At 45.2% G+C, this 17,171-nt stretch overlaps 1 protein-coding gene across 1 annotated transcript in view; it reads left to right on the forward strand.

Moving 5' to 3' along the window:
* LTK (leukocyte receptor tyrosine kinase) overlaps nucleotides 1–17,171 on the forward strand; it is a 96,987-nt gene that overhangs the window by 45,653 nt on the left and 34,163 nt on the right. The window contains exons 3-9 of the mRNA XM_055813554.1: nucleotides 781–936; nucleotides 1,557–1,779; nucleotides 8,727–8,866; nucleotides 10,809–10,946; nucleotides 11,865–12,017; nucleotides 13,095–13,195; nucleotides 15,027–15,193. Of these exons, the coding sequence (XP_055669529.1) occupies nucleotides 781–936; nucleotides 1,557–1,779; nucleotides 8,727–8,866; nucleotides 10,809–10,946; nucleotides 11,865–12,017; nucleotides 13,095–13,195; nucleotides 15,027–15,193 (1,078 nt within the window). The remainder of the gene's footprint in view (nucleotides 1–780; nucleotides 937–1,556; nucleotides 1,780–8,726; nucleotides 8,867–10,808; nucleotides 10,947–11,864; nucleotides 12,018–13,094; nucleotides 13,196–15,026; nucleotides 15,194–17,171) is intronic.

A 17,171-nucleotide genomic window follows, 5' to 3' on the forward strand; every position in this document is an offset into this window, starting at 1 on the left:
TATTATTATTACTACCGAAAATAAATATCGGGCAAGTTAATACCAGTTCGCCTTATCTATTCAGCCCCACTCTGTGTAGGAGAGCTTTGTGCAGCTAACATCCCTTCAGGGAGTCTATATTAGATTGATGAGAGAACAGTGAATTACTTCTTGTCTGGTTTATAATATGCTGATTATGAAAAAATCTGCCCAGGATGATCTAGTGTTCTCAGTGCTGTGAACGGACTCTGGGATTTGTTAAGAGGGTGTTCTTGTCCATCCTGTTGGGGGAAAGCAAAACTGTTAAAAGAATTTATATATATATATATATATATAGCTTCCATTGCTCCGCTATTCTGCTTGAGACCCTGTCAAGCCCTTTCTGCTGCTGAGAGAGGGTTGACCTTAGAGTTTCATTTGTTCCTCTCTGCCAAAATGCTAAATCCATACAGTTGCAATATCCTTGCTGCGCTAGGCATTGTCCCCATTGAGGATTTCATGTACATGTGGGCGAGACCTTCCACTGATGTAAATTCACTGTTAATACTGGTGGGAGGATGCTGATTTACACCTGCCAAGAATTTGCAGGGTTATTTTTCATTCTGGCATGTTCCTTCACCCGCCCTGGGAGAGACTGTTGTTATTGTGCCAGACAAACTTTCCTTTTTTCCCTTCAACTCCTCCATTCCCTGGGAGAGAGCCCCCCCTCCCGCCTCCATACGCCTGCTTATTCGTGTGTCCGTGTCACCCCTGCCCCTGGAACGGGGAAGACCTCAATGAAACCTTTGGTTTCTCACACAGAGATCCCTTGCATCATCGGCTCAAGCTGTTCATGGGTGACGTCTACCGACAGCTTTGGAAAACCGGACTGGGTGTTATCTCCAGTTGGTGTCCTGGTGCCTCAGGAGAGGCAGCAGCTGCTTCTGGAAAACCGTTCCTCCCATGGAGATGTTGAAGGTAGGCAGAGTTGCAGCTCACCTTGGATGGGCACCGGCTTTCTCCCAGTGCTGGGGCAGCAACAGGAGCCAGCAGGCTGAGGCCTCTGGCACAGGGCACTAAAAATGCTGCCGCTGTCTGGTGTGGGCATGGCACCCGCCTCCCTGGAGCGCTGCAGTGCCCCGGAGCCACCAAGGGCCATGTAACACGTGTGCGCACCTGAGCTGTGCACGTATGGAAACAGCCAGCTCCTTGATACGCCCGTTTATATCTCCCTGTTTTAGGATAAAAAGAGACGGGGGTTTTCTTAGGAAACTCAGTCCTTTACAAGCCAGGGCTGGCTCCACGTGTCTGCTGTCTGACTTGCAAAATCTTTGGCTTTTGGTTTGTTGGACATGTCTTCACGCTGCTTTGTTTGGTTTCTTCTCATTCCTTGTATCACTTCTTTACCTATTTCCCTCATTTTTACTTTATTCTTCTATCTCTACTTTCTGTTATTTTTTGGGTTTTGTGCATAGTCCTTTCCTTTCTTCTCATGGTTCCTTTCTTCAAACTCCTTATCCATTTTACTCTTATTATCTCTCTTCCATCCACACTGTGTGTCTCTTCTTTTTTTTTTTTTTTTTTTTATTCCCTCACAGGGGACATTTTCCTCCTGAACACCAGTAGGCTCCCAGATAGATGTGAGTTCAGCCTGCATAGCCCCATCCTGCCTGGGAGCTCGGACTCTTGCTTGCTGGAACTGGCCATATGTTCACAGGATGCTGTTCCTCTCCTCCAGAGGTTCACAGTTGAAATCAGATATGTGGAGACAAACAGAAATATAATAATTTCTCTGAGACTTGGCCATGAGGAGGATGCCGGGTAAGACAATCAATTTGCAGCTGTTCAGACTTTGACTTGCAGGGTAGGGTGGAGCCCCTCCAAGCCACTGTTTATCGGTGTCTTCTCTCTTCTTGAGATCAGTGCTGCTGTTACAGCAGAAAATGAAGGTAGAACCACCAGGGCTGAGGCATGCAGCTTCCTGACAGGGTGGCTGAAACAGACCCAGGTTTTGCGTGTCCCCTTTGCAAACAACGCGCTTGTGTAGGACTCGCTCTTCCTCCCTCACGTTTGGGAGGGTCGGGAGTGGCTGGCTCTCCCACTGGCGCTGGGGCTGTAGCTGTAAAGTGCATTCTGTCCAAAGGCTGCCGGGGCAGTGTGACTGGTATTTCTAAGTATCCACGGGATCCCATCATTGTTACAAGGGTCACGTTTCTCATTTTGAGGTAGGGTTAACATTACCTCTTCTGTAATTTCCTCCTCCAGCTGCTGAGCTCAGGAGCATCCTCTTTTGCTTCACTTGTGAAGTTCAGGGAAGGGAAAAAAAGAGGCTAGAGGAGAGAAGAGGTAAAGACAAAAAAAGAAAGTGCAGCAACTGTGGATCTTGTCCTGTATTCTCTTCTCTTTGATCTTCCCAGTGTATTCCTCTGTCATTCCTGTGCGTAGCAGAATGCAGTAAGGAGGAGAAATGGGCAAAGGGAATGAATCACAAAACAGGAAAAGGAGAGAAGTCCACATGTCATCTGATTTTGCCATTTTCCATGTACTTGTTTTTCCTTTGTTGCAATCTGCCTTGTGTGAACCTGGGTCAGACATGTAACAGAGCTTTCTATTTCCATCACCTGACTGACTCCCGTGGAGAACTTAAGCAACAGATCCCAGTGCTTGTTTTCTTTGAATTCTTTGGTACTCCCCAGGCTGCCATGGGGATCTGTAGCCAAGACTCCTGGTCAGCCAAAGATAGCAGAGTTTGACGGAAAAAAAAGTGTTTATATTCTTTCAGCTCCCTCTCTCTCTCTCCCCCTGCTTTTAGCTATTGCTCACTTCCTTCCTGCCTACTCCTTCCCTTTCTTCTTGCCAATTTCAAGGAATCTGTTGCCTTTTCCGGGATCAATTTCTAATGTCCTTTTTTACCTACAGCTGCCCTTACTGCTTTGAGCATTTGACAAGCCTCCACAACTGCAGGCACAGCTCTATAGGTCATCCTCTATATGAACTCATAAAATAAGCTGCTGATAGACCTAGCTGGCCGGACCAGGCTTGATCACTGCAGCATGTCTGGGATGGATCGTGGATGTTGTTTAACAGCTTATTTGAGCACTGCAAAACAATTCTATGTGAAATCAAGGTTATAATCTCTCTGAAAGCGATGGCATTTAGGTGTTTTAGAATGGCGATAGCTGTACTGGGAGTTGGCATAGACACTGGCATTCCTATTTCTTAGTGAGGGAAATGAAGCACTAGTTAGCTCAGAGGGTTTAGCATTAAGGTTTTGAAGGTGGAAGGTGATTGAGTCCTGTTTTAAATCAGGGTAGAAAGGAGAGATAGAGAAGAGGTAAAACAGGGCTAGGAGCCATGTTAGGTCAAATGCTTTTTCTCCCCCCTCATTACAGGTAAATTCTTTAAAACCTCTGTACAATTCCAGAAAAATCTGGGTGCGCAGGCAGAACAAAATTTATTTCTAACACAGTGATTGAGCTGCTTCTTACTGGGCAGGTAGTCTGAAATGAACATTCTCTGCATGATTAAGATTTTAACAGGTTGGCTCTTAAGAAGAGAGACCATCCAAAAGCGTACATGCTTTCCAGGAGCTTTCCACAGGGAGTGAGAATTCTACATGTTTTCTGTGTTAACCAAACACTACTGCACAATTTAGAGCAGAACAAGGAGGACAATGAGCAAATAATCTTGAGACAGATGCCTATGTGTAGTACATGGTTTAATCATTGACAATTACTGCCAAGGGATTGTCTTGAGACCGGAGTGGAAACTTAGATATAGAAAAAAGGCTAGGTGACGCTTTTCCAGATAATCAGGCACTCTGGATAATCCTGCTTTAGTCCCTTTTGTCATCCCTCAATTTCAGGATCAAGCTACTTCATCATAAATTCCAGCTGCACCAGACCCCTTCAGTGAACTGTCCTCTTTCTGGACTTAGAAATCTTCTCCTGATGGTGTTTTCTCCTTCAGGATCCAGCAGCTACACAGCTCCCAAAAGCTTAGATATGTGTCATACACGAGAGAAAGCTGCTGTCCTGTCCACCTGGCTAACTACTACGGTTTTTTGTTAAACTGGTCGTATTGAAACTGCCGCTCATTTTTTCACACATAAACCCTAGCGAAAGAACAAAGATTCGGATACCATGTCCTCTGGACAAGCAGGACAAAGTCACAGCATTTATTGTTATATACACATCTATAGGGCGTGGGTGTTCTGAGTTACTGCCGTTAGAGGGAGAACCACTGAGGGAGCGAGGTGTTTAAAATTCTATGTATTTACAAAAAATATATGAAACTATATTTCTCATTATCTCAGTAGAACTCAAACACCACAAGTTGAAACCTTCTTCATCTGGCGCTTGTCTCTGAAGTCTGTCTTTACAGTTACAGTGTTTGTTCAGGTCACATCTAATGTCTTTTTTACTATTTTGCTTACCCCACCTTTTCCCTCTTCATCACGCCAACCCAGGAACAGTCACAGCTGGAAATTCTTCTGAGTCCTGTCTGCTTCTGTTTTGAATGGTTTCACGTTCTCCTGTTTGCTGTTGACCACAGTTATTTCAGTGTTGTCAGCCGAAGCTGTTTCAGTAAGGAGCTAGTTTCTTTCAACTGTTAGGTACTCCACACTTCAGTGAAAATAAAAAAGCATCACTTGGGGCAGGGATAATCTTTTTCCCTTTCCATGGTCAATAAGCCAAGTTGATTTTGTTCTGTTTTCTTTCTGAAATATAAAGTACTGGCCATGATAGTCTTGTTAGGTTGAAAAGCAAACAGTTCATGGCCCTGTGCACCCATGGGTTTTCGGTTAGTTAGCATCACAAAACAACTATTGCTTAGGTTTTTGTGTCTTCCCCCTTTTTTTTGAGGGGTGGGGGATGTATGTGCCCTAAGGCACCCTGCCAGCTTCTGAGACACTTGTAGAAACTTACTGTCTTTGACACCTCTGTTCTACTAATGTGATTGGTTTATCCAGAGAAGTTATTTAACTTCTACTGTCATACATGGAAGCATTGCCATATAGCTAATCTGAACATCTAGAAACATGTATGGTCATTTGGGTTTCATAAATTAGGTGCCCAACTACATAAGCCTTTGAAAAGGAGTAGCCTGGTAAGCATCCTCAGAAAATGCCTAATACGTACTGACAACAATGAGAACAGCCATTTCAATTAAAAAACACAGCTAGAAAAGGAGAGGCTGTGCAGCTGTTGTAAAAGACTATGATTTTTGAACACTAATCTGGGAGTATGATTTACTGCCCCTCATGCTTCTGTTGAAATGGCACCCAAAAATACACTGGGTCAAATAAGAACCCTCTGACGGGGTGGTGAAGGCAGGAGGGCTAGGCACATGTTCTGCTCTCTGCTGTTTCCTTTCAATTGCAGTGACTAGAACTGGGTGCTTGCGAAGACTTGCAGGCAACAGCTTCCTGCATGTAGGGAAGTAACGCGGAGCTGCTAGGTGGTGTGTTCGCTGGCTGAGCCCAGAAGCATTTAGCCTTCATACCTTTGGGCAATAACCCAGGCAGTGAGTCACCCGATTTCAGAAAAGGTTTCAGTTTTCCTGTTCTGCTCTATTCAGTTTTTCACTTTGAATGGATAAAATGTTCTTTTAATATTAAAGTCTTCCTTAAAATTAATGATCAGTTAACTCTGTTGGGTATGGGAAGGCATGGCTTAGAGAGCGTGGTAAGGAGCGGGAAGAAAACTTTTGCTCTTCAGAGGAGATTGAGAGGCTAATGAAAATCAAAGTTGAAAGTACAAACCAAATGTTGAAAACACGGGTTTGCAGGGTTAATCTTGAATACTTTTGCCTTAAGCATTGGGTTGCTTTCAACTCCAAACTTTCTATCCATGCAAATTTCTCAAGATTATATCAGACTCTGATGACTCTCATACATACAGATCAATTTTTACATCTCTATTTAGAAGAAGAGTAATATTACCCCGTTACTTGAGATCTGGTTTGACATAAGATCGATAGTAAAGGTATTGCCAAGCTTGCCTTATCTGGAAGCCTGCTGCAGTGATCCATCTTCTCCTAGATCAACAGTGGGCTTCATTCCTGATGCCATTAAGAAAATTAAATTGGCTCTGACTAGCCCCTGTAGGGATAGTGGGACCAAGAAAAGAAGGTGTAATTATTTACAGCATTAGAAATCTTGGTGCCATTGGATCTTAGGGGCAAGGCTTTCTCTGAAGGGGAATACCTTGATGATGATGAGACTCCATACACAGAGGTGTTTTGGGTGATGCAAAGCTACTCATCATTTTTGCAGTCTCTGGATGCTTGCCAGCTGTTGCTGCGGTGTTATAAATGGAATCGAGTTTCAGTGCTAGAGATATTTCAGTGCAGAACTGGAATGTTTCACGGGACCTTAGGGCTCTGCCTCAGAAAAGCTGCCAGTTGACACAGTAGTGGTTTAAGACAGTGGCCTTGCTCTTCTACCAGCTGCCCCTGTTCTCCCAGCAGAGATGGCAGAATGGGCGGTGTGTCTTTCTCAGTTGTGATGTTTCAGAGCTTGCTTTATTGACTTAGATCACTAGTGGTTTTCATTTATTTTGATATACCAGGCTACAGACAGCAAGTTCCAAAGCGTCTGGCTCATAAACCATGTAGGATTAAGGTGCAGCAGCTGAACTAGTCATTGTTTTCAGCTGTGGGCAGTATCTCTTCGGCTGTGCTGCTAGCTGGGACATGGGCTGTGAATCAGAGGCTGTGGGCTGCAGGCTGCTGCGCTCGGGGCTGTCATAACACCGGCAGTACTGTGATGCTTCAGCTGCAGGGTGGGTTGGAACTTGGTGGAGGTACTAGGACTATGTCTCGGTGCTTGGAAGGTCTAGTATGCTCTAATAGGTAATTTTGAAAGATTTAGAGAGTTCCCTTACTTTCAGTGGCTCATTGAACTGATTTGATTAAGGCCCGTTGGTTTTTGTGGCCAACAGGATGCAGCGGAGGATGAAGCAAGCTGTGCCATGCGGCGGGGGGATTCATTCTGGGTCAGAGCTGAACGGTCCTGGATGTTGTGCCACAGTGTGGTGGGGAGGCATGTATTTAGAAGTGTATTTAGAAGATATATTTACAAGTGCTGGACATTCCTGAAGCTGCACTGTAATACAAAATGAAAGTAAAGCAGCTGTTCTGCTCTGGTGGGTCCTAGAGATGGTGCAGTTGTGGTTCAGGGCTGGATGTTTCTGAAAGTGAATTAAATTAAGTTGAACTATTGAATATGATATGATAGGGCAGGAAACAAGAAATAGGGTCATCTTGATAAGAGTAGCTCGACTTCAGATGAGTTTATGGTGTCTGTGTGTATTTATGTGTGTACAATGGCGAATGGGGAAGATGGGGGCATGCCATAGACGGGATAGTAAGAAACTCTCACCAAAAGAAGGTGTATAGTTAGTTTGTGGAGGGAAGAATGAGTTAGGTAACTAATCAGTGGCAAGCAAAAGCGGACAGAGAAATAAAAAAATGAAGTAGCTTTGGAGTTTTTTGTAAGTTACAAATTAGGTGGTCTGTGATGTTTATATTGTGTCCAGCAGAGATGTTTGTGTTTGCCCGGATGTTGCTCTCTAATGTGTTTCTGGTGCAGGATGAGGGCTAGGTGATCACTTCATGGCAGCTGAAGGTGTTTCCCAAATGAAAAGATATACTAGGAGCAGCACATCTGAACATGGTGGCCTGGCCTCCTTATCATCCCACTGGCACTCACTTAGAGTCACTTGCCCAGGGTGTCCCTGGCAGCAACAGCAGCACATAGGGTACGGGTAAATTTATCTCTGTCTGGGACTCTTCAGGAGAGCTTAGAAGGATTCCTTTGTCACTACCCTTGCTACAACCCCTTTACAAAATAATAACATATGGTTTTAACTGTATTTTATTGTCTTAACATGAGGTAGAAGGACAATTTTTAAAAATAAAATTAAAATTAAAAGATTTTTAAGAGTCCCACTGGATTTTTTTAATGGTACCTGAATACCCTGACTTCCATCAGGCTGATTTGAGTGAGGCACTTTGAAAATTCCCATTCGGTATCTCTCTCTAGCTTTCAATGCCTAACAACCACCTTTAAAATTGGAGTGTGTGGGACCGTCTGTCTTTCTCAACTGCCACAAGTGCTGTGCAGCTGCAAAACCTTTGCTGTCTAGGGGCTGTGGCATTTGTTCTGCTGTGAAATGTAAATTGCCAGAGCAATCTGCGTTTTCTGGAACACCACTTCTCTTCTTCCTCTTGCTTTGTGGGTGCACTCGGGCTTGTTAAGCTGGGAGATGACATAGAGAACACACAGGAAAAGGTTCTCACACTTGACACAACCGAAAAACGTTCAAGGCCAGACATTTACTTCCAGAGCACACAGTGTCAGGGTTAGCTTGAAGAGATCCAGAGACTTGTGCAGCTGCTTGGTTGATCTCTACTTGCAAGAGCAACAGAACACAACCATGCATGCGGAAGGCACGTTTGGAGGCGTGTCCGAAATTGGTGCTAATTGAAGCCCCATTTTAACTTAAGAATCATTGGGAATGGTTGTATCTTTTCATCGTTAGCAATAAGATCTGCAGTGAAGATAATTGAACGTGAGCTTGTTAGGCTGCACACCCCCTGTTTTATAGTAACACCTGCTTGTTATGTTGGAGTTTACACGCGTTGATCTATTCCCCATGTGGATACTATTGCTTCTGTTTGGGATAGTGCAGAACCTTTATGCTAGAGAGTCTATGGATTCCAGTGTGCTCTGTGTGTGTCTGATAGCTCTTGTTGTCTTCTAGGATGAAATGGAAATACCTGACGGCCCAGATTGGCCGAATAGAAAGACCTTTTAAAATCACCTTGCTGTATTCAAACTGTGGAGCAGAAGAGCTTGAAGTGTTGGCAGTGGGCTCCTTGCAACTCAGGAACTGCTTTCATGGTATGTTGCAATACAGTCAGGTTTGGAATAACCAAACGCAGCCAGAAAAGAGCAGCATCCTCGCCAAAATTGGTGAGAATGGTCAGGGAGTCGATCAGATGGGATTTAAATGCAAGTTGAGTCTCCTCTGGGATTTCTGGCAGTGCTTACCTTTCAAGGGTCACATTGGTGGGTGTGTTATGTGTGTGCATGCAAGTGTACATGCTCCAAAGGTAGTGGTGAAGCTCAGAATTATAGAACTGATTGAAGCGATCCTCTCCGCTTTTCAGCTTTGCTTTGTTTGATCTTTGTGTGAGAAAACGACAAGGATTACGCTGCATGGAAAAAAAGTCTTTGCCTAGATTATTTTAGCATTTAATACTTTCCTTTCTTAATTAATCAAGAACAAAAGACTACCCTGTGTTTCCAAAGCTTTTTGCATACTGGGGCTCTATCATGCAAATCTATAATGAAAAGAAACATTGATTTGCACTCTGCATTTGCTACTGCCAGGCTGAGAACTTCTGTCTAAACTGAAAATAATTGGAACATAATTATTTTCTCCAAAGTACTGAGTGCTCAGCTTAGAAACCCTCAGTTTTACCTGGCACGTGGAGTGCTGTCATGCGAATGGTCCTCGGTAGCTGTGCAGAAGCTGGCTAATGTCATTTAGGCTTCTTGGAAGTACAAGAGTCTGTCGGCGCAGGGAGCCTGCAGGCTGGAGACATTATCATCTTCACTCCCTGGTCTTGGTGCATTAATAAAATGTTCTTGCCTCCGTTTTGCAGACACTGTAGGAATAGCTTGGAGTGTAATGTGAAAAGAGAATACTGATTTCACAGAGCTGTTTCATAATATATCATGAGACTGGTTTTGATCATGCTAGAGATATAATTTTATTGCAGTCATTAATCTTTTAATTTAACAAATGTTATATTTTTAATGTAACGGGGTTTTGACAGTCATGGAGTTTTGAGGGGATGCATACAGCCTGAAGCACTATGCTAAACACTCCATTTCAAAATAAGCTGGTGCATGTACCCAGCACAACACAGTGCCATGAAGAAACACCATTTCTGACCATGTTACCTGGATAGTTGCAGAGATGTCCTTTTCTCTTTCTTCTGGAATTGGTTCCCTAACTTTTGCATTTATTCCAGAGCGGTAATAATCCTAGTGGAACTTCTGTGCCAGGCTCTGCTAAAGGGGAGCAAGTCCAGAAGAGACCTACAGAAACCTGCAGGTCCATAACAGGCACACACACGCACATCTACAGGACAGGCTGGCTGCACTAAGAGCTATACTTTTGGGAAATATCAGACTTAAAAATTGTGTCCAGCCTGGTTGCTGGGTCCCTGTGCAGTCAGTCAGGTGCCCCCGGAGTACAGCCAACCAGGCTACCTGGGGTGCACGAGTGGAAGTCCCGCACAGCAAGCCGGGTCACTGGGGTGGCAGCTGTGTTCCTGGGCTGATGGCACAGAGCTGGCACGGGAACATGCCCGCAGCGTGAGTGGCAGTTGAGGCTGAGCCGCAGTAGGGCACAGCAGATGCGCCTGTCGGGACTGGAGGGTACCTCTGCCCCCCACAGCAGTGTCGTGCAGCATGCCACAGCTGCCTGGTGGGAGCGCAGTCACACATGCAGAGCCGACAGCACCACGGTAGGACACTGCAAGGTCCTTCTTTTATTATTTTTTTTAAAAAAATGGATTGTCTAAAGACAGCACAAACAGAGAAGACAGTGCATGAGAGAGAAAGGAGCAATAAATTTGGTCTTCGTGAGAACTGTGGTGATCTGTAGGAATCTCATGATGGGTAGAAACCTAAGTGGTAGAAAGTGGAGGTGAGTATCGTTTGTCACCCAAAGGACACTTTCTGAGGTCCTAGATGCAAAGGCTGATACAGTTGAAGGGTCATACACATTCTGCCAACTCATCTCTGGGCTTCTTTCTCTTTTTTCCTTTAGATAAAGAAAACCAAGGTCTTTCTGTATATGACAAAAGCTCCACCTTCCCCTGCCTTCATGGAGGCTGTGTCAGCCACCTACGACTCTGTGAATTCATCAGTGACTGCCCCCCCGGAGAACAGGAAGGAGTGAGGTGTGGTGAGTATGTGGCATGGCGCTTCATAGGAACCTTCCTCCCATTAGAAGAAATAATTTAGAATTAAAAATAGCTTAGATTAATTTCATCTCTAGATTAATTCAGTATTTGGCTGCCTAAATTACTTTAGCCTATTTACATTAATTGGATACCAATATTCTCTTTGAAAATTCACCCTATATAGGATAAAATGGCTTTGGGGTTTTTGGTTTGCTTTGCTTTTTTAAAATATTGTGGTAAGGAGCCCAGTAACCTGCTTTTCATAGTTGGTGCTATTTCAGAGAAAGGCGAAACCTTATATACATGTCTGCAGTTGGGTGAGAAATTCCTTCTGGATCCAAGGTCTGAACCTGCCTTCAGTGGAAGGCACTGATCACCTTTCTAGTGCCCCAGCCACCAACATGGTTGCAGATCTGTCCCCCCAAGATCCCAGTTCAGTCCTTTCTGCACACCATGACAGAGAAATCCCCTTCCTTACTCAGTATGTGTGGTGTTAAGAAGCATCATTTACCTTTGTTGCAAGTACAGTGGCAGAGATCTAAAATGATAACTGATTTGCCTTCCTTTAAGTGGACATGGAAAACTCTGTGATGCCTGCAATTTGATGTGCAGTAAGGCCTTTACAAACACATGGCAGTGATTCACCATTCTTTCGGTTGTGGGAGCTGCAGTTTTGCACAGTATTTAGAGCGGGACAGAACTGCAAAGTCTCATATATCTCCAGAAGCAAAGTTCTGGCTTTCTGATGGTGACTCTGGAAATAAATGAATGAGACCTATTAATATTTTGACATTGAAAAACTGTGTAGCATAGGCTGGGTAGCTTAAACAGCCGCAGTGAGTTTTACTTTTGCTGCTGTTTGTGTTCTTCTGCAATCAAGTTTCTCCTATTTTCCTGCTTTTTCTTATTCTCCATTGTAGACAGCCTCCCAGAGGGTTCACATTGCTCTTTTGAAGAGGGTCCATGTGGGTGGACACTGAACGAAACTGCAGCATCTCCTTGGTCTATTTGGGGCTTTACTGAAATAATTCAACATCACTCATTTGTAGGGTCTACCTTGCAAGCCACTGGTGGTAGGTTCCTGATAGCTCTCTCTCACTCTCTGTGAATGTGTGTATATACGACAGCCTTGAATGGGGTTTTTTTAATTGATTTAAAATTTCTGGCATCATGGCCAAATGAACTTTTAGCATCAGTATTACCTATAACAACTTTAAATGTAGCTAAAATTAACTTTTGAACATGATTCAAAACGTTATATGGAACAAGTTCTGCAACAAAGTTAGCATGAAACTATCAGAGACTAGGATTCTCCATCACCTTAAAGAAATATATATTGGATTATCTTTTCTCTGTATATACTTCTTCCCTCCTTCTTCCTCTCATGAGCTGTGCAATTGCAGAGTGCTTCAGCAGCAACATGATGGCTGCTGCATCACAAAGTAAAAATTGCCTGACAGAATAAGGCTGCTTGTAGAAACAAATGCTTTGGAGGCCCTTGCCAGGCTCTGCCAGTGGGTTAGGAAGAGCACCCCATGTGAGTGTATCCCAAGATAATCATACGTGTTGTGTGCCATAGAATACCACAACAACAACAACAAAAAGAGTCAGATAATTCCCAGAACTGTCAGCTTGGTAAATAAGGAGGCCAAACACTCACATGTTCAGGTTGAAAGTCAGGAGTGTTAGCACAGATGAGTCTTGCCTCAGAGTTCCCTATCAAAATGAAGGGTGTTCAAATGTGTCCTCTTTGTCTCTTGAGAACTTGTAGAAACTGTCCCTGCGAATAAAAGCTGCAGATAAGCTCTTCCAGCCCAGTGTTTGTCTCTGCAAGTCTCCTTTATGCTCATGGTGTAAGAATTAGGACTGATCAGGAGTTCATTGTGGGTTGGTGAGAGCCCCGATATGGGAAGATACTTGAGATCTGAGGCTGATGCACTCGCCTTCCAGGAAGGCATTTGGGATGTTGGCTTTTGTGCTGCTGAAATCTACCAGGGGTGCTTTTTGTATCATCATTAATAGATTTGCTCTCAAGCCATGTTTGTCATCTTATACTGAGCTTCAGCACAATGATGTTACATTATTCCAAGAGAGTATAAAAAAAAGCAAAACATCATCTATTGTTTTCTGATTTGCTTTTCTGCTCACAGGACACTTCCTCTACCTTCGAGCAGACAGCAATCAGACGAGTGGTATGGCCAAGGCTTACAGTACCAGCTTGCCAGCCAGTATTGCCACTGAAGACTACCAGGTACAGCGCTCTGCCTTAGCACTTTTGTAGGCTCTGTTTGCACGGCCCGTTCTCCTGTGCCTCTGCACACCCTACAGGACACTGGAAAGCAGAAGAGTTGGCTCTACCGCCCAACTAGCTGCTTGTTGGAAACTGGAAAGGAGACGTGAGGTGCATCCTCAGTGAGCGAAAGCAGAGCCCCCAGTCAGCCCCTCAGTATGGAAAGCTCCCCAGCCTGGCTGCACCGACTGTTCCTTGGAAGGGCTGCCAGCACCTGGGTCGGGTGAGATGGCCTGGATTTGTAGGAAAGGGAGCTGGCTGGCTGGGCTGCCGAGCCATGCAGGATGCCTGCTGCTGAGACTTCTCTTCATAAATTCTGCAACACTTTCATAACAGTTAATAAACTTGACAGTTTCATGGAGAACAGGAGTGTGAAGTTCGTAGGGATTAGATTTTCCAGGAATAGATTAAGATAATAAATTCTGTTCATATTCTTCAGGAATTTTGAAAGGTGAGGGCAACCTGGCATAGATAAAATAACATAACCTGCCTTCGGCCCAAATCTCTACAAAGAATAAGAGGAGCTCTGAGATGCTGGAATTAAAAGTATTAAATAATACTGTACTCATAACACTTAAGAAAATTAAGCTGCAAGTTTGAGCTGGCGTCCAGCCCTGCTAGAGAAAAACAGAAAGCTTTGATGCCTCCTAATTAGAGCTGGCAAAAGAAATAAAGTGCAGGTGCCAAAAATGTAACCAGCATTTATATTTATTTATAAATCTAGGTCAAGTTTTCTGCGTAATTCCAACAAAATAAAATGTGCTTCAGCTAGGTTCACAAAGCCAGGAGGAGGAGAAGCAGTAACTGTTGCTTGTGGTGTACAGGTCACAGGAGACCTGGACCCATTCTCTCCTCCGCTGCCAAGGACTTGAATCCCCGTGTCAGGAGCGAGGACGTTCCCGTGGCTGTTTGTTGCAGCGTGTGCCTGTGCGTCCTCCCTTTGCTGCTGCTGCTGCGGGCCTCTGTAGCAGAAGGGGCAGGGGAGCACTCAAAGCAGCGGTGGAAATAGCAGTCCACTCTTGTGCCAAGGTGGAAGTGGCTTCTCCTAAGAGGAACGAGTCCTGCTTCAAAATGCCTGGTGATCCGGTTGCCCACCTGTTATATGGGTGCTACAGTCCAGATGGTGCCTATGACTTGGAGCAAAGGTCTGGACTGAGGTTTCCTGCCTCAGGAGACAATTCCTTGTTTCGAGGGTCCCTGGGGCAGGGCACTCTCCCTTGGGGTGCCCCTGTGCCCTGTATGGTGTCTGGGTATAGACCGAGCCATGCAATGCAGCGCCTTAACCTGGGTGGTTACGGTGGGAATCCTTAAAAGATTTAAACTGTGGTTCAAACCCTTTCACAGGAATCTTTAAGCTGGTGAGAACACCAGAGGAATGCGGTTAGGGTTGGGTTTCTACAGTAACCTAACTCCAGGGGAAGCATCTAATGATAGGCATTTCTCGAGCTGAAGCCTGTGTTGCTTTGCTTTCCTACTTGTTCCTGAAGGAGGTAACAGGGAAACAAGCGCCCGCTCGCCCAGGGCTGCCCGAGGCCGTGGGTATTGCCGTCAGTGGCAGGAGAGCTGCTGTCCCAGGGAGTGTCAGTCAGGGGGTCTCCGCTGAGGAAATTCCATGCCAGGAGCAGTGACAAGTCATACACAGGCAACAGGGGGTCTTGGTGGTGTGTGTGATTAAACAGATTGACCCAGGATCAAAGGATGGGTGTCTCAGATCCCCGGGGAGGGGAGAAATGAGTACCTTTCCCTTTTTATCACAGGGTACCATTCCTTTCCTCTTCTTCCTCTGTTACAGGTCCAGTTCTCAGTGCATGTTTTTGGCAGCTACAACGGTACCGTCTCCTTCTCTGTCCGGGGAGAGATAAAGGGAGCTCCAGTCACCTGGCCCATGTGGGAAAGGGCAGGCAGCTGGAGCGACCACTGGTTTCTCATCACCTTTCCGATGCCAGTGCTTCAGAACCGGTAAGAGCTCCACTGGCAGCATCCAGGGCTCTCCCTAGAGATCTAGTGAATCGTTACTGTCTTTGTTGTGAAGCAGCACATTCATTCTTGCCTTCTTCCAAGGCCATTTCTACTGAAAAAATTGCAGAGTGCTGTGATTACGCTTGCTGAGGAAGCATTCTGTCATGCATGCATCTTCGTGCACGTACTCAGCCGGCTCAGCACAGGCCCACGCCGTGTGTCTGCACTTCCACGCAGCCCCGGGCAGCGCTTAGGTGTGGGGAACAGGAGTGTCAGCACTGGAAACGTTTTACCCATCTGAGAAAGCCAGTGTACTTTCACTGGTCAAGTGCTCCCAGTAGGGAGACGGGTATGTTGGCGTAGCTGCACCTTGTAGTTCCACAGTAAACCCAGCCACGTGAGTCAAACGAGTCTAAACCCACGGTCAGCCCAGACAGCCGCCTGGTGAGGACCTGTGTCGGTGCAGCCGGGGCAGCTGCCGGCCGTTCATTGCCACGTTACTGATGCAGCAATCTCAGCAAAAGACTGCTGCCCAAATCAGCCTTGCACTAACGTTTTCACAGTTTTACATGTGAAAATACAACATGACATTGGTTTTCAAATGAAGTCAAATACTGAAGTTTCAAAGATTTTCAACACAATCTGATTTTGATGAGGTATTTCTCCTCCCTGACCCAGTGTCATTCAGTCTCAAGCCATGTAGCTGGTGCTGGAAGCTCAGCTGGTTATTGTGCACGGCACAAATTATTTTTAAATTGCTCCCAGCTGTGTTTGCGCATGTTCCTCAGGAAGGCCTGTTTCACATGACACTTAGGAGAAAAAAATCTCAGTCTATACAGTGAATATTATAAATGGGAAAATATCTACCTAATATTGGCAATGAAGGATGTTTCAAAACGCCATGGATTAGGAGGTGTGAGGGGATTCCTTTTAACTCCAAATATTCTTTGCATCTTTGTGTAAAAGGCTAAGGGATTTGGCTCTGGAAGCGACAGCAATTCAGACCCAAGCAGCAGTAAAACTTGGAGAAGAGAAAATGTTGTTCTACCCTCTTTCTAGTTTAATTTCATGATTGCCTTTGGTCTCAGCATTATCATGTGTTCACCATATGCACCTTTGCCATGAATTATTCCGTTAGGATAGGCTAGATCTGCATGCTGGCAGTGTATTTAATATTCTTGTCTGACACAGTCTGGAGCCCTGTGGATTAGCATCTGTTTAGTTCTGCATATGTAAAGTATGACCAGTGAATTTGTCCAGAATAGCTCTTTTCCCGAGGTACTCTCATGTGGACCTAACTGCAGCGGAGTCCTGGGGGCTCTTCAGGGGTATTTAAGACCTTCTGCCTCCTCTGATATTACGGTCCCTTATGCTTGTCCCCTGAAGACTCCGATTTCTGCATCAGCCCTCAGTTCTGAAGCAAAATGGATCTTGTGTGGCTGGGGGGAATGGATGGCAAGAGGCTTTAGGGAGCACTGGCCAGCACTGCTTGGAAAATACTGGTATTGAAATACTGTAACGTTTGAAACGGTTGAGCACCTAGACAAAACCAAAGAAGTAGGTATGTCATGTGTTCACGTGCTTTGACACTGTTTCAAGTAGTTCAGTCTTGTTTCCCTTCATGTAACCTTTTTGTATGCCATTTTCAAACAAATTTTAAACCGATTGGCGGGACAGTGGCAGTCCAGGTGGGTGAGGCTGAACTGCTCAGCCGAGCAGGCAGACCTGTGCTGCCTGGGCTGGCCAGGGGGCTAACAGGAGGGGTAAGTTGCCATTTGCTGCACCCATCTATTACAGAAACAGAAGCAGCACACGCTTTGCTGGCAGGTGTTGCAGGTATTTGCCCCAGGTGAGGAAAAACCTGGTCTTTGTGCTGCCAGGACATGGGCTCTGTCCCAGGCCTCTTGCCTTGTTCTTTCCGTGCTCTGCTCCCGCTTCATCTCACCTGCTTCTGCGAGCACTCGCCACCTTGCTTGCT

The sequence above is a fragment of the Falco peregrinus genome, chromosome 1, assembly GCF_023634155.1.
Source record: "Falco peregrinus isolate bFalPer1 chromosome 1, bFalPer1.pri, whole genome shotgun sequence".
Lineage (NCBI taxonomy): Eukaryota > Metazoa > Chordata > Aves > Falconiformes > Falconidae > Falco > Falco peregrinus.